This window comes from Lipophrys pholis (genome assembly GCF_963383615.2).
Source record: "Lipophrys pholis genome assembly, chromosome: 16".
In the NCBI taxonomy this organism is placed as follows: Eukaryota; Metazoa; Chordata; class Actinopteri; order Blenniiformes; family Blenniidae; genus Lipophrys; species Lipophrys pholis.
In genome coordinates, this window is record NC_137634.1 from 128,840 (window position 1) to 151,111 (window position 22,272).

General features: G+C 47.4%; 1 protein-coding gene across 6 annotated transcripts; it reads right to left on the minus strand.

Moving 5' to 3' along the window:
* Positions 1–2,065: 2,065 nt before the first annotated feature.
* LOC308121943 (mitochondrial fission factor homolog B-like) lies at positions 2,066–21,934 on the minus strand. Of its 6 annotated transcripts, XM_080483485.1 has the most exons (9): positions 21,731–21,849; positions 20,949–21,124; positions 17,521–17,636; positions 17,203–17,309; positions 13,233–13,313; positions 7,216–7,386; positions 6,593–6,676; positions 3,904–3,973; positions 2,066–2,468 (listed from the first exon to the last, which is right to left on the minus strand). In XM_080483485.1, exons 2-9 carry the CDS (start codon positions 21,121–21,123, stop codon positions 2,337–2,339), a joined length of 936 nt encoding a protein of 311 aa, XP_080339611.1. In that variant the 5' UTR covers position 21,124; positions 21,731–21,849; the 3' UTR covers positions 2,066–2,336. The 6 variants fall into 6 exon arrangements, with proteins under 6 accessions (XP_080339611.1, XP_080339612.1, XP_080339614.1 ...); XM_080483486.1 differs by lacking the exon at positions 13,233–13,313 and having other exon boundaries at positions 21,731–21,934; XM_080483488.1 differs by lacking the exon at positions 6,593–6,676.
* Between the last annotated feature and the right edge of the window lie 338 nt (positions 21,935–22,272).

The following is a 22,272-nucleotide window of genomic DNA, read 5'->3' on the forward strand; positions in this document are numbered from 1 at the left end:
ATGGAGGGAGGAAGGAAGGTGGAGTTGATGGAGGGAGGAGGGAAGGTGGAGTTGATGAAGGAGGAGGGCAGGTGGAGTTGATGGAGGGAGGAAGGAAGGTGGAGTTGATGAAGGGAGGAGGGCAGGTGGAGTTGATGGAGGGAGGAGGGAAGGTGGAGTTGATGAAGGGAGGAGGGAAGGTGGAGTTGATGGAGGGAGGAGGGCAGGTGGAGTTGATGGAGGGAGGAGGGAAGGTGGAGTTGATGGAGGGAGGAGGGCAGGTGGAGTTGATGGAGGGAGGAGGGAAGGTGGAGTTGATGGAGGGAGGAGGGCAGGTGGAGTTGATGGAGGGGAGGAGGGAAGGTGGAGTTGATGAAGGGAGGAGGGAAGGTGGAGTTGATGGAGGGAGGAGGGAAGGTGGAGGTGATGGAGGAAGGAGGGAAGGTGGAGTTGATGGAGGGAGGAGGGCAGGTGGAGTTGATGGAGGGAGGAGGGAAGGTGAGTTGATGGAGGGAGGAGGGAAGGTGGAGGTGATGGAGGAAGGAGGAAGGTGGAGTTGATGGAGGGAGGAGGGCAGGTGGAGTTGATGGAGGGAGGAGGGCAGGTGGAGTTGATGGAGGAAGGAGGGAAGGTGGAGTTGATGGAGGGAGGAGGGAAGGTGGAGTTGATGGAGGGAGGAGGGCAGGTGGAGTTGATGGAGGGAGGAGGGAAGGTGGAGTTGATGGAGGGAGGATGGCAGGTGGAGTTGATGGAGGGAGGAGGGCAGGTGGAGTTGATGGAGGGAGGAGGGAAGGTGGAGTTGATGGAGGGAGGAGGGAAGATGCCGGTGGTTGTAGCATTGTGTCTGTTTATGACTCACTGTAACAGCTGGCCGACTCAGTCACTTCACACCTGCAGGAAAACAGCATAAACCAGACTTCCAAAATCAAAACATCCGACAACTCCACTTCCCACAATGCACTTGTCTTTTAAAGTGACATGCTCGGCATGTAACGCAGGAGTAAACGGGAGAGAAACTAAAATTAAGTATCGATATTATTGCACTGGTATCATTCGATACCGATACTAAGGTACTGATATGATCCATATTGGGATGGATCCGCACTAACTGGGGGAGAAGCTATGAGAGGAAGTGGACAGAACGTTGGAATCATTTAAGGTATTCAAGGACAAAATATGCTGAACATCAGTTACTTTTCTCTTTCACTGGTTTCTGGTCCTGATCTCAACAGTCCCCTCAGCTCCTGATTACCTACTCCAATTGGGGCTGGAGCACATTTTGAGTCCAGAAAGTAGAGTTCTCTGCGTTGGCTTCAAACATTCGAACCCAACATTGTGTGAAAGGACCAAACCCAAAAAACTACACAGCCCCTCTCTCTCTCACACACTGGACTTTCACTGTGTGTGTGTGTGTGTGTGTGTGTGTGTGTGTGTGTGTGTGTGTGTGTGTGTGTGTGGTGTGTGTGTGTGTGTGTGTGTGTGTGTGTGTGTGTGTGTGTGTGTGTGTGTGTGTGTGTGTGTGTGTGTGTGTGTGTGTGTGTGTGTGTGTGTGTTACACATGTAAAAGGGGTGTGACACTGACTCTTCCATCAGGTTCTAGTCACGAGGCTCTAAATCAATTCTTTGAAAGTTTCTTCAGCCTCGTTCAGTTTTTCTGCTGATCAGACATTTCTGGCTCTTTTCAGTAGAACCACAAAAATAATGACATTTATATGTTCAGTTGTTTTGTTATATTATAAATATAGTATCTTCATGACCTCGGTTCCAATATTTAACAATGGATAAGTATCGATGGCAATCACTAAGTCAGATGATCAGAATCAGAATCAGCTCAATGAAAATAAAGAGATTAAACTTGGTTCTGCTTTGTGTGTAATTGAAACGGTCCCAATGTGAATTATGACTGGAAGAAAACTCAAAGAAAATGTTTTAACTGAATTAAAGTTCTCATGTAGCAGAATCTCCCAAACAATATCCCCAAAATTAACATCCTTTAATCAATATAGAACAATATATCAGAAGTAATACTACTACTGGTCCCACTCACAGTTCTTATTGCATTAAATGAATAAACACAGTAAAAAGTAATGCGTAACAGTTTTATTGGAGAAATAAGCAGTGAGGACAGAAATAAACACGCTGACTGTCGATGCTCCTCAGTGAGATTCCAGCTGCTGCAGAGTCAAACTATCCAGGAACACAGAACCGTGGAACCGTGTGGGACAACAAGCGGACTGCTTCGGTTCCACTTCTGAGTCCAGGATCAATGAGATCAAAAGGATCAACAGTGATGCTCTGAACAAATCCCCAAACGGAGCAGGAGGGACGGTCAGGACATGAGCTCTGAGTGAAGGTCGCTATCGGCGGATCCACAGCCAAGCGTTGAGCAGGCAGGCGGACACCAGCAGAGACAAGAGCAGTACCTCAGTGTTCCTGTGGTCGGCGCTGTGCCGCTCCAACGCTGCCAGACGCCGGCTCATCTTCATCACCTGCAGAGGAAGAAAACCCAGGAGGCTGAGGGAGGAGCAGAGAGGAGGAGCAGAGAGGAGGAGCAGCGGGAGGAGCAGAGAGGAGGAGCTGAGGGAGGAGCAGAGAGGAGGAGCAGAGAGGAGGAGCTGAGGGAGGAGCAGAGAGGAGGAGCTGAGGGAGGAGCAGTGGGAGGAGCAGACAGGAGGCTGAGGGAGGAGCAGAGAGGAGGAGCTGAGGGAGGAGCAGAGAGGAGGCTGAGGGAGGAGCAGAGAGGAGGAGCTGAGGGAGGAGCAGAGAGGAGGAGCAGAGAGGACGAGCAGCGGGAGGAGCAGAGAGGAGGAGCTGAGGGAGGAGCTGAGGGAGGAGCAGAGAGGAGGAGCAGAGAGGAGGAGCTGAGGGAGGAGCAGAGAGGAGGAGCTGAGGGAGGAGCAGCGGGAGGAGCAGACAGGAGGCTGAGGGAGGAGCAGAGAGGAGGAGCTGAGGGAGGAGCAGAGAGGAGGCTGAGGGAGGAGCAGAGAGGAGGAGCAGAGAGGAGGAGCAGCGGGAGGAGCAGAGAGGAGGAGCTGAGGGAGGAGCAGAGAGGAGGAGCTGAGGGAGGAGCAGACAGGAGGCTGAGGGAGGAGCAGAGAGGAGGAGCTGAGGGAGGAGCAGAGAGGAGGAGCTGAGGGAGGAGCAGCGGGAGGAGCAGACAGGAGGCTGAGGGAGGAGCAGAGAGGAGGAGCAGAGAGGAGGAGCAGAGAGGAGGAGCTGAGGGAGGAGCAGAGAGGAGGAGCAGAGAGGAGGAGCAGAGAGGAGGAGCAGCGGGAGGAGCAGAGAGGAGGAGCTGAGGGAGGAGCAGCGGGAGGAGCAGACAGGAGGCTGAGGGAGGAGCAGAGAGGAGGAGCTGAGGGAGGAGCAGACAGGAGGCTGAGGGAGGAGCAGAGAGGACGAGCAGAGAGGAGGAGCAGCGGGAGGAGCAGAGAGGAGGAGCAGAGAGGACGAGCAGCGGGAGGAGCAGAGAGGAGGAGCTGAGGGAGGAGCAGACAGGAGGCTGAGGGAGGAGCAGAGAGGAGGAGCTGAGGGAGGAGCAGAGAGGAGGAGCTGAGGGAGGAGCAGACAGGAGGCTGAGGGAGGAGCAGAGAGGAGGAGCTGAGGGAGGAGCAGAGAGGAGGAGCAGAGAGGAGGCTGAAGGAGGAGCAGAGAGGAGGAGCAGAGAGGAGGAGCAGAGAGGAGGAGCAGAGAGGAGGCTGAAGGAGGAGCAGAGAGGAGGAGCAGAGAGGAGGAGCAGCGGGAGGGGCAGACAGGAGGCTGAGGGAGGAGCAGAGAGGAGGAGCTGAGGGAGGAGCAGAGAGGAGGAGCTGAGGGAGGAGCAGAGAAGAGGAGCTGAGGGAGGAGCAGAGAGGAGGCTGAGGGAGGAGCAGAGAGGAGGCTGAGGGAGGAGCAGAGAGGAGGAGATGTACAGGACGTGTCACTGACCTGTCTCCTCAGGATGATGAACTCCACTGCAGCACCTCCCTCCTCCTCTGGACTCCAGTTTGCCATTGTCCTGGACACACACACACACACACACACACACACACACACACACACACACACACACACACACACACACACACACACACACACACACACACACACACAGTAAAGATAGAGAATCCAGTGATCCCAGGTCACCAGTGACCTTTGACCCTGAGCTGACGCAGCAACATTTCGCCCAGTGGCACTATGGAAGGACCCGTCAGGCTGTCACACATGAATCCTGTTCAAAATAATATTTCATCAATTTAAGAAGAAAGATAAAATAAATGAAATGATTTCAGCCCTGCTGCTGTAAAACCTTCAGATGTAAGGGAAGGGTTAAAAACGGCCTTCTCCAGTCTTCTGAACATTAAACCTGAATTATCTGATCCTTTAAAGTTAAAAGCAGAAGTGAGAGACTCTGGTCACCGAACACAATAATCTGCTCTAAGATGTGCAATTTACTGAAAATCTGAACAAACCAAAAAAAAATGAATGAAATAAAACACAGAAAGTTCCTCCTCACTATAAACAAGCACATTGATCTGAAGTAATGTGATTACTCCAGATAGCACATCAACATAATCCAAGGCCATTCTTGGTTAATCAGATTAGCAGTAAAGACAATATTTTAAAGAGTCTGTAGATACACTGAAGTCTGATGAATTAATTTAAGAGTGAATGTGTTGAGTCGTCCTCCTGAGGGATACAATCAGCTGAGTCACTGTTTCAGACGATGACTCAGCTAATCTGCAGCTGAGTCCAAATGGATCACTGCTACAAAAGCTAATAATCTCAACAGGAGTCCGGGATTCAGGAGCATCACAACGTCCAGGCTCCGTGTTTATTCATATTATTTAGTTTATTCATTATTCCCCAGTGGTTTGCACTCTCGCCTCACAGAGAGAAGGTTGTGGGTTCAAATCCAGCCGTGTGTGTGTTTCTCTGGCGACTCTACACCCGGCCAACAGGAACAAGCGGTGTAGAAGATGGATGGATTGGTAATCATACACAGTTTGATATTCATCCATCCTTACCGCTCAAATACACTTATCTATCTATACACACATATATAATGTCCAAGATCAGTTTCAATGATATTGATCAGCGACTGCTCTCCCTTTCATTTTCACTGACATTTAAACACAATGTACTTTGTAATTCTGTAGAACCAGTATCTTATAGAAGCAAATCTGGTCTCTGTGGATCAATACACACCATCTAGTCGTCCACCGTTTCAAAAATGTCTGTTCAAATCAATATAGAAACTTCCTTGTTCAAGGTCGCAGGGTGCTGGAGTTAATCCCAGCATACTCTGGACCTGATCCCCCCTGGACCTGATCCACCCTGGACCTGATCCACTCTGGACATGATCCACCCTGGACCTGTTCCACCCTGGACAGGATCCTCTGGACAGGATCCACCTGGGACCTGTTCCACCCTGGACAGGATCTATTATGGACAGGATCCACCCTGGGACCTGTTCCACCCTGGACAGGATCTGCTCTGGACAAGATCTGCTCTGGACAGGATCCACCCTGGGACCTGTTCCACCCTGGACAGGATCCGCCCTGAACAGGATCCGCTCTGGACAGGATCCCCCCTGGACCTGATCCACTCTGGACAGGATCCACCTTTGACAGATCCACCCTGGACCTGATCCACTCTGGACAGGATCCACCCTGGACAGGATCTGCTCTGGACAGGATCCACCCTGGGACCTGTTCCACCCTGGACACGATCCTCTGGACAGGATCCACCTGGGACCTGTTCCACCCTGGACAGGATCTATTATGGACAGGATCCGCCCTGAACAAGATCCGCTCTGGACAGGATCCACACTGGACAGGATCCCCCCTGGACCTGATCCACTCTGGACAGGATCCACCTTTGACAGATCCACCCTGGACCTGATCCACCTTTGACAGGATCCACCCTGGACCTGATCCACTCTGGACAGGATCCACCCTGGACAGGATCCACCTGGGACCTGTTCCACCCTGGACAGGATCTATTCTGGACAGGATCCGCCCTGAACAGGATCCGCTCTGGACAGGATCCACCCTGGACAAGATCTACCCCGGACAGGATTTCCTCTGGACTGGTCAAACACACAGAGACACACACACACACACACACACACACACACACACACACACACACATTCACGCCGAGCAGCTCAGTGCCACCAACCGACATCACATGCATGTTTCTGGACTGTGGCCAGGAAACTGGAGTGTCTGGGGGAACAGTACCCCCCCCCCCCCCACACACACACACACACAGGTAAAACAAGCAAACTCCATGAACACAAGACTGTGAGGCAAGAGCGCCAACCACTGCACTTCTGTTGATCCACATTTATCCACAGTCCTACCAACACCTTGATGTCTCTTTTGCCCTGAAGTAATAAAAAATATCATGATACTTTTCCACCCAAATTCCCTTCAGGTGAGTAGTTTTCCATTGTGATTCACAAATATTCTCCCATTCTTCTTCAGATATTCGCACTCTTCCTTCACTTTACAACTGACTCTTAACATGCTGGTGTTTGGGTTTGAGGAGCCAACAAAGCTTTGTATGGCTTAAAGTGAGTGTGACTCCATGTGTGATTTCATGCCCACACAGACTGTTTGTTCTCCGTCACCTTGTCTTACTGGGCTCCACCAGTCTTGAAGCTGGGACCGGGGTCATGACTCCTGGGGCAGGCGGCTTCTCGTCATTTCTAAATCTACACTTTAGGAAGACACATAGAGAAGCTGAGGTCTGCATGACACAGTGAGGAGAAACTAGACAGGATCACATGTTGAGGTTAGTTGAAGCTGAGAGGCACACAGACGTACTGGGTTGGATTTAACTCTCATCAGAGTAACAGTGAGACTCAACGACAGAACGAAGTGACAAAGAACAAGCCCAAAAACACAGAGGCACCATAAAACACAATGTTTGCTTCTAGTTATACTCAAAAAGCCCGGAAATCTCCCTGCATGGTACAGGCTCAGTTGTTTCCAGTGGAAATGTCCACTTTGACAGGTTGCAATAAGTTAAATTAATCTGGAGCTAGAAATAGCCTCACATCTTTATATCGAGATACTGCAGTGTAAAGTGCGATGAAAGCAGTTGACTTTTGGATGAATTAGCCTGAACTGATATCTTGTCAGCCTGATGCTGTTCGGGTCTTTTCTCTCCGTCATTCTGATTCCAAAACACAATCATGTCAGGCCTTGTGTTTTTCTGTGGTGGGCTAGTAAGTTCAGAGGATGCTCAGACCTGCTGTACTTCTGGCTGACTGTCTGCAGGAGGCGCTGTGATGCCTGCTGGCCCAACTGCCTGGCTGTCTGCAGGAGAAAGTGTGGAGACAGGAGGCTAGGGGGGGGTGGAGGGGGGGCCGAGGCTGAGAACACTTCAGGGTGCTGGTGAGGATGCAGTCCTGAAGCTGGGCTAGAAGCAGGGAGGAGAGCAGAGTGAGAATCAAACACAAACAAACAAGATGGAGCTCTACAGGAAAGAGCCACAGGAGGAAAAGGGAAAGAACAACCAATAACAATAAATAACTAATAACAACCAATAACGTACAATGAAAACCAATAACAATCAATAATCAATAACGATCACAACCGATAATCAATCACAATCAAAAACAATCAATAACAAATATAATTCAATTCAATTCAGTTTTATTTTATTTGTAAAGTTCTAAATCACATCAACAAACCTCTCAGAACCTCTTACAATGATAGAGAACAACAGAACCCAACTAAACCTTCCAGAACCTCTTACAATGATAGAGAACAACAGAACCCAACTAAACCTTCCAGAACCTCTTACAATGATAGAGAACAACAGAACCCAACTAAACCTTCCAGAGCCTCTTACAATGATAGAGAACAACAGAACCCAACTAAACCTTCCAGAACCTCTTACAATGATAGAGAACAACAGAACCCAACTAAACCTTCCAGAACCTCTTACAATGATAGAGAACAACAGAACCCAACTAAACCTTCCAGAACCTCTTACAATGATAGAGAACAACAGAACCCAACTAAACCTTCCAGAGCAGCAGATGGAACAAGCAACAGAGGAAACCAGGAAGAACTCCCTCTCAGGAAGAACAGTTCATAAGATGTCCCTCTTCAGGAAGAAAGGGGGCGGAGCCTAGACTCTGGAAGGGGGGAGCCTAGACTCTGGAAGGGGGGGGGGGGGGGGGGGGGCATCCGCCTTGACCGGTTGGGGGGAGAAGTACATGGGATAGGACAGGGAGAGAGAGGAATAGAAGAGGGAGAGAGAGAGGAATAGAAGAGGGAGAGAGAGAGGAATAGAAGAGGGAGAGAGAGAGAGAGGAATAGAAGAGGGAGAGAGAGAGGAATAGAAGAGGGAGAGAGAGAGGAATAGAAGAGGAATAGAAGAGGGCGAGAGAGGAATAGAAGAGAGAGAGAGAGGAATAGAAGAGGGAGAGAGAGAGGAATAGAAGAGAGAGAGAGAGAGGAATAGAAGAGGGAGAGAGAGGAATAGAAGAGAGAGAGAGAGAGAGAGGAATAGAAGAGGGAGAAAGAGAGGAATAGAAGAGAGAGAGAGAGGAATAGAAGAGGGAGAGAGAGAGGAATAGAAGAGAGAGAGAGAGAGGAATAGAAGAGAGAGAGAGAGAGAGAGGAATAGAAGAGGGAGAAAGAGAGGAATAGAAGAGAGAGAGAGAGGAATAGAAGAGAGAGAGAGAGAGGAATAGAAGAGAGAGAGAGGAATAGAAGCGAGAGAGAGAGAGAGGAATAGAAGAGAGAGAGAGAGAGGAATAGAAGAGAGAGAGAGAGAGGAATAGAAGAGGGAGAGAGAGAGGAATAGAAGAGGGAGAGAGAGAGGAATAGAAGAGAGAGAGAGAGAGGAATAGAAGAGGGAGAGAGAGAGGAATAGAAGAGAGAGAGAGAGAGGAATAGAAGAGAGAGAGAGAGAGGAATAGAAGAGAGAGAGAGAGAGAGGAATAGAAGAGAGAGAGAGAGGCAGACAGGCCAGAGAAGTACAAATACTAAGAAAAGTCTATGATGAGCGTTGGTCTGATGATGAACCAATCTCAGTCTGGAGTTTAAGGGCCGTGCTGTTGTGGGGGGGTCCTGGTGCTGTGGTGGGGTCCCGGTGCTGTGGGGGGGCCCTGGTGCTGTGGGGGGGTCCTGGTGCTGTGGGGGGGTCACGGTGCTGTGGTGGGGTCCTGGTGCTGTGGGGGGGTCACAGTGCTGTGGTGGGGTCGGGTAGTAGGACCGTGGTCACTCCACTCTGGGAGTCTTATGATCAGTAACAACCAATAATCAAAAACAACAAAAATGATCAATAACAACCAATAATCAAATAAATACAACCAATAACAATCAATAAAAACCAATAACAATAAATAACAACCAATAACAATCAATAAAAACCAATAACAATAAATAACAACCAATAACAATCAATAATCAATAACAATCAATAATAAAAAACAATAATCAAAAACAAACAATAACAAAAAACAACCAATAACAATCAATAATCAATAACGATCACAATCAATAACGATCAAAAACAATTGATAACAACCAATAACAATCGATAATCAATCAATAATCAAAAACCAATCAAAAATAACCAATAACAATCGATAAATCAATAATCAAAAACAATCAATCAATAACCAATGATAGCCAATAATCAATAACAACAACAAATATAACAACCAATAACAACCAATAACAACCAATAACATTAAAAAACAAACAACCAAAAACGACCAATGACAATAATAAAAAACAATCAATCAAAAAATACCATTAATCAATAACAACCAATAACAATAAACAACAATCAAAAACAATCAATAATCAATAACAGCCAAATAATCAATAACAAACAATAATCTATAACAAACAATCTATAACATGCAATTACCAATAACAAGCTATAATCAACGACAACCAATGATCTATAACAACCAATAATCATTAACCATCAATAATCAATATCAACCAATAACAATCAACCAATTACAATCACAACAGATAATCAATAACAATCAATCACAAACAATAATTAATAACAACTAATAATCAATAACAACCAATAATCACAACAAACAACAATAATCAACGACAACCAATGATCTATAACAACCAATAATCATTAACCATCAATAATCAATATCAACCAATAACAATCAACCAATTACAATCACAACAGATAATCAATAACAATCAATAACAAACAATAATTAATAACAACTAATAATCAATAACAACCAATAATCACAACAAATAACCAACAATAATCAATAACAACCAATAGTCAATAACAACAAATAACAATCAACCAATAATCAATAACAACCAATAATCGATAACCAATAATCAATAACAACAAATAACAATCAACCAATAATCAATAACAACCAATAATCCATAACAATCAATAATCTACAACAAACAATAATGACTAATCTATAATCAATATCAACCAATAACAATCAACCAATAATCAATAACAACCAATACTGACTAAAGTCTGTTGTTGACACTAGAGTTGCACTGTATCTTTAAATTGATCAACTTGAGCAACAAACTAAAAATTGTTGTTTCAAGAAATTCATGTTAGTCCAGCTGGTCCCGGTCCTAGAGCCCCCCTTCTAGGTCCAACTGGTCATGGACTACCAGGACCACTAGAACCACCAGGTCCACTAGAACTACCAGGACCACTAGAACCCCCAGGACCACTAGAACTACCAAAACCACTAGGATCACTGGATTTACCAGGACCAGTAGAATCACCAGGACCACTAGAACCACCAGAACAACTAGAAAAACCAGAACCACCAGGACAATTATAATCACCAGAACCACTAGAACCACCAGGTCCACTAGAATTACCAGTATCACTAGAACGACCAGAACCACCAGATCCACTAGAACTACCAGAACTTCCAGAATCACAAGAACCACCAGGACCACCAGAAGCAGAAGTGAGATTCTCCCGTCAGACTGATTGTCACTTTCTAGTTTTTCTTTCCAGTGGATCAAGTCACTTTCTAGTTTTTCTTTCCAGTGGATCAAGTCACTTTCTAGTTTTTCGTTCCAGTGGATCAAGTCACTTTCTAGTTTTTCTTTCCAGTGGATCAAGACACTTTCTAGTTTTTCGTTCCAGTGGATCAAGTCACTTTCTAGTTTTTCTTTCCAGTGGATCAAGTCACTTTCTAGTTTTTCTTTCCAGTGGATCAAGTCACTTTCTAGTTTTTCTTTCCAGTGGATCAAGTCACTTTCTAGTTTTTCGTTCCAGTGGATCAAGTCACTTTCTAGTTTTTCTTTCCAGTGGATCAAGACACTTTCTAGTTTTTCGTTCCAGTGGATCAAGTCACTTTCTAGTTTTTCTTTCCAGTGGATCAAGTCACTTTCTAGTTTTTCTTTCCAGTGGATCAAGACACTTTCTAGTTTTTCTTTCCAGTGGATCAAGTCACTTTCTAGTTTTTCTTTCCAGTGGATCAAGTCACTTTCTAGTTTTTCTTTCCAGTGGATCAAGACACTTTCTAGTTTTTCGTTCCAGTGGATCAAGACACTTTCTAGTTTTTCGTTCCAGTGGATCAAGACACTTTCTAGTTTTTCGTTCCAGTGGATCAAGTCACTTTCTAGTTTTTCGTTCCAGTGGATCAAGACAGTGAAGAGTTTAAAGAAGAAGCAGTAAGAATCCTGTAAAGTCAAAGGAAGGAAGGTGAAGAAGCAGGAAGTCAAACTGCTCATGAGGAGTAAAGGTTCCATGTGGATTCATGGTGTGAAACCAGGAAGTGAAGAGCAGAATGTCTTCATTCATGTTGAACATTGACCCTCCAGCAATGTAAAGAATAAAAATACTTCACTCAAGTTCGCATGAGGATTACTTGACTCTCATTACTTAGTCTGTGGCAGAGATGAGAGGATCGACACTGTAGACAGCGAGTGAGAAAGGAGAAGTTGTTGTGCTTCATGTTCCAGCACAAACAAGCAAATGAGGACATTTTGAGTTCTGGTGTTTGTAACTTTAATCCAAAAGTATCAAACCGTGTGAATGTCATTGCATCCAGCCCACCAGGGGGTGCTGTGCCAAGTCAACACACCACCAAATACCAAGAAAATAGTGTTTCTTCTTTATAGTGAGAACATGAGTGAACAATAGCTAAGACGTTGAAAATAGGGTTTCATCCCAGATAGACGATTCAGAGGTAGACGATTCCCAGATAGACGATTCAGAGGTAGACGATTCCCAGATAGACGATTCAGAGGTAGACGATTCCCAGAGAGACGATTCAGAGGTAGACGATTCCCAGATAGACGATTCAGAGGTAGACGATTCCCAGATAGACAATTCAGAGGTAGACGATTCCCAGAGAGACGATTCAGAGGTAGACGATTCCCAGATAGACGATTCAGAGGTAGACGATTCCCAGATAGACGATTCAGAGGTAGACGATTCCCAGAGAGACGATTCAGAGGTAGACGATTCCCAGATAGACGATTCAGAGGTAGACGATTCCCAGATAGACGATTCAGAGGTAGACGATTCCCAGATAGACGATTCAGAGGTAGACGATTTATTCTAATAAGTGAATTATTTATAACATTAGAGTGACCTAGGATGAATAGTAATGTATTCTTACACATAAAGACACATAGTTCCTTTGAAAAAGTAGCTGAACATTAGTTTCAAATCACGGCAGGGGAGGAAAAACAAAACAAAACAAAACAAAACAAAACAAAACAAAACAAAACAAAACAAAACAGGGTCCTGATGTCGGACTAATAACGTGTTTTATAAAAACACAAAGTAGCTGAACAGTGAACGTCTCCCTGTCCGCAGAGAGGGACTGGAGGACAATCCGTCCAAGGACAGCACCCTCAGAGGACAACTCGTCCAAGGACAGCACCCTCAGAGGACAATCCGTCCAAGGACAGCACCCTCAGAGGACAACTCGTCCAAGGACAGCACCCTCAGAGGACAACTCGTCCACAGATGAGATTTTAGAATTTTTTGGAGAAAAATAATCCTGTCCAATGTACTGTTACATATTATTTCTAATTGATATTTTATATGTTTCATATGTCTAGTATATGCCCATATACTGTATATTTAGTATAGTATCATATGGCTTCATTTCTCGAGAAGAATGGTCAAACACGACCCCCTCCCCCTCCCCCGCCCTCGAAACTTCCGTACTGCCGTGTGCCCCACGTTCCAGCTCGTTAATGACCATCAGTCATATTTTAATCATATTTACAATGTAACATGTCGGAAGGCGCACTTACCTGATGCACCTGAACGCATCACTCAGAGCTGTCAGCTGCGAAGCGCCGTTATCCTGTTCCGACATGGAGGCACTACAATGTCTTCACACCGTTACATAGATATATTAGTCCTACCTCTCCCTGCACACTGACTGTACTTTGAAATCCAAACCTTCATATAAAAGCAGGTATTGTGGCTACTGCATGAGCCCCACAGCTCGTTAACATGTCAGAAGGCGGGTTTCCGACATGTTAACGAGCACCTGAACGCATCACTTAATGCCGTCATCTATGAAGCGGCGTTTTAACTTTACGGCTTATATGTTTTCTGAAAACCATATTTCTGAAGAGCACATCTGAGCCGGTGCACGGCACCACTGTTCTGGGCTCTGGGCAGCTGCCAGTGTTTATGCTTTTGTGTCAGATATACTTAATATCTTGTGTTTTTGTGTCAAATACACTTAATAATCCTTCCAAATTTGTCAAATATACTTTGAAATCCAATCCTTCCAATCAATAATGCTGAAAACAATTGTCGTGGACGATGTCTGGGGTTGCAGTTTTATGGACGAGTTGTCCATTCACCCAGCAGCGGTGCTGCGCGGTGAAGCTCCTCTACATTAACCTCACTATTATAATTATTATCAACATATGATTTCCCCACATTTCCACACCGTAACTCCGATATGAAGGCATGAGAGTTACAATATTGGCAAAATGTGTAAAATCCGATCAGTATTAGATCAAACTTCACTAAACTGTTATTAACCTCTAATATTGTTATTAACCTCTAATCCTCTGCTCCACTACGCCGCTCTGCTCCACTACGCCGCTCTGCCCCACTACGCCGCTCTGCCCCTCTGTGCTGCTCTGCCCCACTACGCCGCTCTGCCCCTCTGTGCTGCTCTGCTCCACTACGCCGCTCTGCCCCTCTGTGCTGCTCTGCTCCACTACGCCGCTCTGCCCCACTACGCCGCTCTGCCCCACTACGCCGCTCTGCTCCACTACGCTGCTCTGTACCACGATGCTGCTCTGCACCACTACGCTGCTCTGCCCCTCTGTGCTGCTCTGCTCCACTACGCCGCTCTGCCCCACTACGCCGCTCTGCCCCACTACGCCGCTCTGCTCCACTACGCTGCTCTGCCCCTCTGTGCTGCTCTGCTCCACTACGCCGCTCTGCTCCACTACGCTGCTCTGTACCACGATGCTGCTCTGCCCCACTACGCCGCTCTGCTCCACTACGCTGCTCTGTACCACGATGCTGCTCTGCCCCACTACGCCGCTCTGCTCCACTACGCCGCTCTGCTCCACTACGCTGCTCTGTACCACGATGCTGCTCTGCCCCACTACGCCGCTCTGCTCCACTACGCCGCTCTGCTCCACTACGCTGCTCTGTACCACGACGCTGCTCTGCCCCTCTGTGCTGCTCTGCTCCACTACGCCGCTCTGCTCCACTACGCCGCTCTGCCCCACTACGCCGCTCTGCCCCTCTGTGCTGCTCTGCTCCACTACGCCGCTCTGCCCCACTACGTCGCTCTGCTCCACTACGCTGCTCTGCCCCTCTGTGCTGCTCTGCTCCACTACGCCGCTCTGCTCCACTACGCTGCTCTGTACCACGATGCTGCTCTGCCCCACTACGCCGCTCTGCTCCACTACGCTGCTCTGTACCACGATGCTGCTCTGCCCCACTACGCCGCTCTGCTCCACTACGCCGCTCTGCTCCACTACGCTGCTCTGTACCACGACGCTGCTCTGTACCACGATGCTGCTCTGCCCCACTACGCCGCTCTGCTCCACTACGCCGCTCTGCTCCACTACGCTGCTCTGTACCACGACGCTGCTCTGTACCACGATGCTGCTCTGCCCCACTACGCCGCTCTGCTCCACTACGCTGCTCTGTACCACGATGCTGCTCTGCACCACTACGCTGCTCTGCCCCTCTGTGCTGCTCTGCACCACTACGCTGCTCTGCCCCTCTGTGCTGCTCTGCCCCACTACGCCGCTCTGCTCCACTACGCTGCTCTGTACCACGATGCTGCTCTGCACCACTACGCTGCTCTGCCCCACTACGCTGCTCTGCCCCTCTGTGCTGCTCTGCCCTTAGAGCCTCACATTAGTTGAAAAACAATGATCCAGCCTTAAAGAGCAAAGTCACTAACAGGCTCCTCCCACTTCAGCAACACATTTAGAAACTGCTTTTGTCTCTTTCTTTTCTAATCTGGATGATAATTTCCTCGACGTGCCGAAGAAAGACGAGAAAAAACTTTTCTGCCGTCACGATCTCAGTCGCACTACGATTGGTGAAAACTAGGGAAAGGTTGCATGGTTGGTTAAAGTTGCAGTGGTTGGTTAAAGCAGCAGTGGTTGGTTAATGTTGCAGTGGTTGGTTAAAGTTGCAGTGGATGGTTAAAGTTGCAGTGGTTGGTTACAGCTGCAGTGGTTGGTTACAGCTGCAGTGGTTGGTTAATGTTGCAGTGGTTGGTTAAAGCAGCAGTGGTTGGTTAAAGTTGCAGTGGTTGGTTAAAGCTGCAGTGGTTGGTTACAGCTGCAGTGGTTGGTTAATGTTGCAGTGGTTGGTTAAAGTTGCAGTGGTTGGTTAAAGCTGCAGTGGTTGGTTACAGCTGCAGTGGATGGTTAATGTTGCAGTGGTTGGTTAATGTTGCAGTGGTTGGTTAATGTTGCAGTGGTTGGTTAAAGTTGCAGTGGTTGGTTAAAGCAGCAGTGGTTGGTTAAAGTTGCATGGTTGGTTAAAGCTGCAGTGGTTGGTTAAAGTCGCAGTGGTTGGTTAATGTTGCAGTGGTTGGTTAAAGTTGCAGTGGTTGGTTAAAGCTGCAGTGGTTGGTTACAGCTGCAGTGGATGGTTAATGTTGCAGTGGTTGGTTAAAGTTGCAGTGGTTGGTTAATGTTGCAGTGGTTGGTTAAAGCTGCAGTGGTTGGTTAAAGCTGCAGTGGTTGGTTAAGGTTGCATGGTTGGTTAAAGCAGCAGTGGTTGGTTAAAGTTGCATGGTTGGTTAAAGTTGCATGGTTGGTTAAAGCAGCAGTGGTTGGTTAAAGTTGCATGGTTGGTTAATGTTGCAGTGGTTGGTTAAAGTTGCATGGTTGGTTAATGTTGCAGTGGTTGGTTAAAGTTGCATGGTTGGTTAAAGCAGCAGTGGTTGGTTAAAGTTGCATGGTTGGTTAAAGTTGCATGGTTGGTTAAAGCAGCAGTGGTTGGTTAAAGTTGCATGGTTGGTTAATGTTGCAGTGGTTGGTTAAAGTTGCATGGTTGGTTAATGTTGCAGTGGTTGGTTAAAGTTGCAGTGGTTGGTTAATGTTGCAGTGGTTGGTTAAAGTTGCAGTGGTTGGTTAATGTTGCAGTGGATGGTTAAAGTTGCATGGTTGGTTAAAGCTGCAGTGGTTGGTTAAAGTTGCATGGTTGGTTAAAGCAGCAGTGGTTGGTTAAAGTTGAATGGTTGGTTAAAGCTTCAGTGGTTGGTTAAAGTCGCAGTGGTTGGTTAATGTTGCAGTGGTTGGTTAAAGCTGCAGTGGTTGGTTAAAGTTGCATGGTTGGTTAAAGTTGCAGTGGTTGGTTAAAGCTGCAGTGGTTGGTTAAAGTTGCATGGTTGGTTAAAGCTGCAGTGGTTGGTTAAAGTTGCATGGTTGGTTAAAGTTGCATGGTTGGTTAAAGCTTCAGTGGTTGGTTAAAGTCGCAGTGGTTGGTTAATGTTGCAGTGGTTGGTTAAAGCTGCAGTGGTTGGTTCAAGTTGCAGTGGTTGGTTAAAGTTGCAGTGGTTGGTTAAAGCTGCAGTGGTTGGTTAAAGTTGCATGGTTGGTTAAAGCTGCAGTGGTTGGTTAAAGTTGCATGGTTGGTTAAAGCTGCAGGTCACCATTAAACGGTGGTGATCTGTTAACTGTGTTACCAGTTGTGATCCTGGAGGGTCTGGATGATCGCGCTCCATTTGAATACATGCAGAGATTTTGAAGCAGGGTTACAGATGGCAGCAGAACTTACAAGCTGGACGGGGGTCTGGACACCGCCAGGGCCTGTTTTAGGTGGGTGGGTGTACCGGGGGGGGTCCGACCAAAGCTCTGGTCACTGTATGATCTGCGAATGGGACTCTGTCACAAAGGAACACAGAGTGAGAGTCAGGGTCAGGGTCCAGCCAGGAGCCTGGAACAGAGCGCTTGGTAAGCACAATTTACAGTCACTGGAAGCAATGGGGCTATTCAAGGTGCAGCAACACTGGAAGTAATGCAGTGATCATGTTCAGTGACGGAGCTGCTGCTTCCCAGAGCTTCTCTCTTGTAAAGGAGGCAGAAGAGTCTGTACCTGAAGTCCCTCTCTGGACAAAGCCTCTCCACAGACGTTCTCCCAGCAGGGCTCCAGACCCAGAGGAACACCAGATGTGGGCTTGAACAGCGTTCTGGGGCTCAGGTCAGGAGTCTCTGCAACAAAGACGAAAACTCTCAGCTTCAGATGTGAGAAAAATTACATCACTTTTCCCTTCATCAGATCACAGCAGGAGGGACTGAGGCCCCGTTTACACGACAACACCTCATCCGTTGAATCCGTTTCCACTGCAGCAGCCGCCACACTGACACCATGTAGTTAGTATGCCAAGCCACAGGAGGGCGCTGTCACTTGTTTTTGTAATGAAACCACACAGTCATGTGTGCAGAGAACAATACACTATAAATGTGAACAAAATGGAGAAAAGCGACGTTCTAGTGACTGATGAGGAATCAGATGCTACCAGGGGAGAGTCCCAACTATTAAACTACTGATCTGGACAATAAAACTAGAAGCCAGTCAAACATCTAGGGGTCGGCCATGTTGGTTTATTGGAGTATGAGCACAAGGACTATTTACCACGGGGGAGAGGAGCATGTGCATGTGAGTAACACGGTCTGTCAACTCCATCAGTCTCTGCAGGAGGGAATTACGACCGTGAGAGAATCTTTCCACCTCGGGAGCCGGGCTGGAAACTTTGTGGATTCAGTGGATCAGAACGCCGGTGTCGTGTAAACGGAGCCAGTTTTGAGGATACACTCGTATTCATTGTCATGTGAACGGGCCACAACCAACACAATGTTTAGTCTCCCCTTCATTCTTCAAAAGATTGATGAAAATGACTCAAAACGTTGTAGTACATAAGCCAGGCTTATAGGTGGCGCTGTTAATCTGCCACAGAAATACACCAAAAACAGAGAAGAAGACACGTAGCGTGCAACAATCCTTGTATTGGTGAAATTCAACATCCAGCCTCATTCAAGCGATGAGCATCAGTAGTTTCTTTAGCTTCACCTGCAGTAGGTAGTCTGGCTCCGCCCTGCATGTTTGACCCCTCCCTGCCTCATACCTGGATCTAATGATGATGTCATCATGTTTGACCCCTCCCTGCCTCATACCTGGATCTAATGATGATGTCATCATGTTTGACCCCTCCCTGCCTCATACCTGGATCTAATGATGATGTCATCACGTTTGACCCCTCCCTGCCTCATACCTGGATCTAATGATGATGTCATCACGTTTGACCCCTCCCTGCCTCATACCTGGATCTAATGATGATGTCATCAAGTTTGACCCCTCCCTGCCTCATACCTGGATCTAATGATGATGTCATCAAGTTTGACCCCTCCCTGCCTCATACCTGGATCTAATGATGATGTCATCACGTTTGACCCCTCCCTGCCTCCTACCTGGATCTAATGATGTCATCACGTTTGACCCCTCCCTGCCTCATACCTGGATCTAATGATGATGTCATCACCAAGCTTGTGAAAAAGCCCAATAACAAGCTCCTCATTGGAATCAGGTGAGTTGCCCCTGGGAGAGGCCTGAACCCTGCTGGACGCCGGCCCTCCAGGCCCGGGTTTGGACCCCCTAATCTGGAGCAGGTAGTCTGCCGTGTGACGTTGCGGAGGGAGGCGGGGTTAAGAGGTGGGCCATGACATCATCGTTTTCAGCTAATGTGTGTCTTGTCCATTCACAGGTCAAAGCCGAGGCGGCGTTGTCTAATCTCTGCACTCTGGAACCCGTTTAAAGAAAAAAAAAAGACAACAGCGCCGCGTGGATGATTGGTCAAAAACGATGGTGACTTGAAACACATTGTGGTGTGGGCGGGGCCAGAGTCTGTGGTTTCCTCACACTCAGTAAAGCTCAGAAGTTTTCCTTCCACTCATGGACCGATGACTCTTCTGTGTCCACTGACCTCAAACTGTCTGACTAAAGACGTTGTCCCAGCCCAACATTCAGCACCACACCTTGACCAGCATGAGCCACGACCTGATGGAGTATCAATCAGCACCACTTCATTCTTCTGAAAGAGCAGGTCCATCTAAACCTGCCCTCACAGCTCATAGTGTACCTTCAACTGTGGAAACAAACGTCCTCTTCACCTCGGACAATCACAGACCTCCTGATGGAGACATGAAGCTCCTCCTGATGGAGACATGAAGCTCCTCCTGATGGAGACATGAAGCTCCTCCTGATGGAGACATGAAGCTAACTCCTCCTGATGGAGACATGAAGCTCCTCCTGATGGAGACATGAAGCCAACTCCTCCTGATGGACACATGAAGCTCCTCCTGATGGAGACATGAAGCCAACTCCTCCTGATGGAGACATGAAGCTCCTCCTGATGGAGACATGAAGCCAACTCCTCCTGATGGAGACATGAAGCTCCTCCTGATGGAGACATGAAGCCAACTCCTCCTGATGGAGACATGAAGCTCCTCCTGATGGAGACATGAAGCCAACTCCTCCTGATGGAGACATGAAGCTCCTCCTGATGGAGACATGAAGCCAACTCCTCCTGATGGAGACATGAAGCTCCTCCTGATGGAGACATGAAGCCAACTCCTCCTGATGGAGACATGAAGCTCCTCCTGATGGAGATATGAAGCTCCTCCTGATGGAGACCTCAAGCCAACTCCCCCTGATGGAGACATGTAGCCAACTCCCCCTGATGGAGACATGAAGCCAACTCCCCCTGATGGAGACATGTAGCCAACTCCTCCTGATGGAGACATGAAGCTCCCCCTGATGGAGACATGAAGCCAACTCCCCCTGATGGAGACATGAAGCTCCTCCTGATGGAGACATGAAGCTCCTCCTGATGGAGACATGTAGCCAACTCCTCCTGATGGAGACATGTAGCCAACTCCTCCTGATGGAGACATGAAGCTCCTCCTGATGGAGACATGAAGCTCCTCCTGATGGAGACATGAAGCTCCTCCTGATGGAGACATGAAGCTCCCCCTGATGGAGACATGAAGCTCCTCCTGATGGAGACATGAAGCTAACTCCTCCTGATGGAGACATGAAGCTCCTCCTGATGGAGACATGAAGCTCCTCCTGATGGAGACATGTAGCCAACTCCCCCTGATGGAGACATGAAGCTCCTCCTGATGGAGACATGAAGCTCCTCCTGATGGAGACATGTAGCCAACTCCCCCTGATGGAGACATGAAGCTCCTCCTGATGGAGACATGAAGCTCCTCCTGATGGAGACATGAAGCTCCTCCTGATGGAGACATGAAGCCTCTTCTAAAGTTTAAGCTCAGTTTAACTGAAGCAGAAAGCGGCTGCTTGTGCTCTGATTGACAGTGAATACTAAATAAAAAGAGGTAGAATAATATTGTGTCTTTAAGTCCAGTTCAGTCCGTATCAATACAAGAACCAAGTGATTGTTGAAAGAAGGCGGAGCTGGAGTTAGGTTCCTCCAGTCCACTGACTAACGGCTCAGCACTGACCTGCGTATGTCAGTCGATCGGGGATGTTCATGGTGTAAACAGGAGTCCTCCTCCCAGCCCCGCCCTCCTCCGGACCCGGTCCAGAGTCCGGACCCGGGGCCACACGGAGACGCTCCGGGACGCGCATGTTAATGTTGATGGACTCCATGAAGGCTGGATCTGGCAGCCGAGCCATCCTGGACAGGAAGACACCACGTGTTCATTCTCTCTCTAGATTCACAGAACTGATCATTAGAGACAGATTTGTTTCTATCATGTTCAAGCAGCAGCTCCTGTATCTAAATGAGATATTGGTAATGAGAGTATCAGAGTGGAGTAGGATGTGTGAGGAATACTAGTGTATAACATATACAGAGGAGTTATTAATAACTTATAATACATCATTTATATACGTCTCATCTCACCTGGTTGAAGGTCGTAACAGGTGAAATAAGAGCAGAGTTCACACTGACAAATCCTCTCACAACTGATCTCTCTCACACGCACGCGCGCACACACACGCACGCACGCACGCACACACACACACACACACACACACACACACACACACACACACACACACACACACACACACACACACACACACACACACACACACACACACCGCAGTTTACCTGCACACACACTTGAGCAGCTGAACTCCGGAGCGGGAGGCAGCCGGTATTCTCTGTCAGGTCTGGAGCAACTTGTCAACGATCGTGTGTGTGTGTGTGTGTGTGTGTGTGTGTGTGTGTGTGTGTGTGTGTGTGTGTGTGTGTGTGTGTGTGTGTGTGTGTACAGACCTTGTTGGAGCCGCAGTGACACTCAGGGAATCAACAGGTCGCCATCTTTCTTTTCGCTTCTCTTGTCCCGCTACAGGAAGTCACCGGAAAATCCGTCCCGCCACAGGAAGTCACCGGAAAATCCGTCCCGCCACAGGAAGTCACCGGAAAATCCGTCCCGCTCCAGGAAGTCACCGGAAAATCCGTCCCGCCACAGGAAGTCACGCCATCATCGTAAAATGTCAAAATGAAACACCCTTAATACTCACAGAACCAAATTATTGAATTTTTGTTTTTAATAAACTTTATTGCACTTAGCAAAGTTACAGAAAAAGAAGAAATACAATTAAAAATAAGCACTTATTGAACTTATTTAATAGAGATAGAAAAAAAAGAAAACTTGCTTCCAAATAGTGCCTCCTATCTCCTTTCCTATTAGTTGAAGTAATAAGTAATTAGTAATTTGGATTTCTAAAATTTGTTTCAGTCAATTGATCCTAAATGTGTTTTTCAAAGACTGAAAATCAAGAAAGTACCGTTGTTCTGCCAAAAAGTAATTCCCA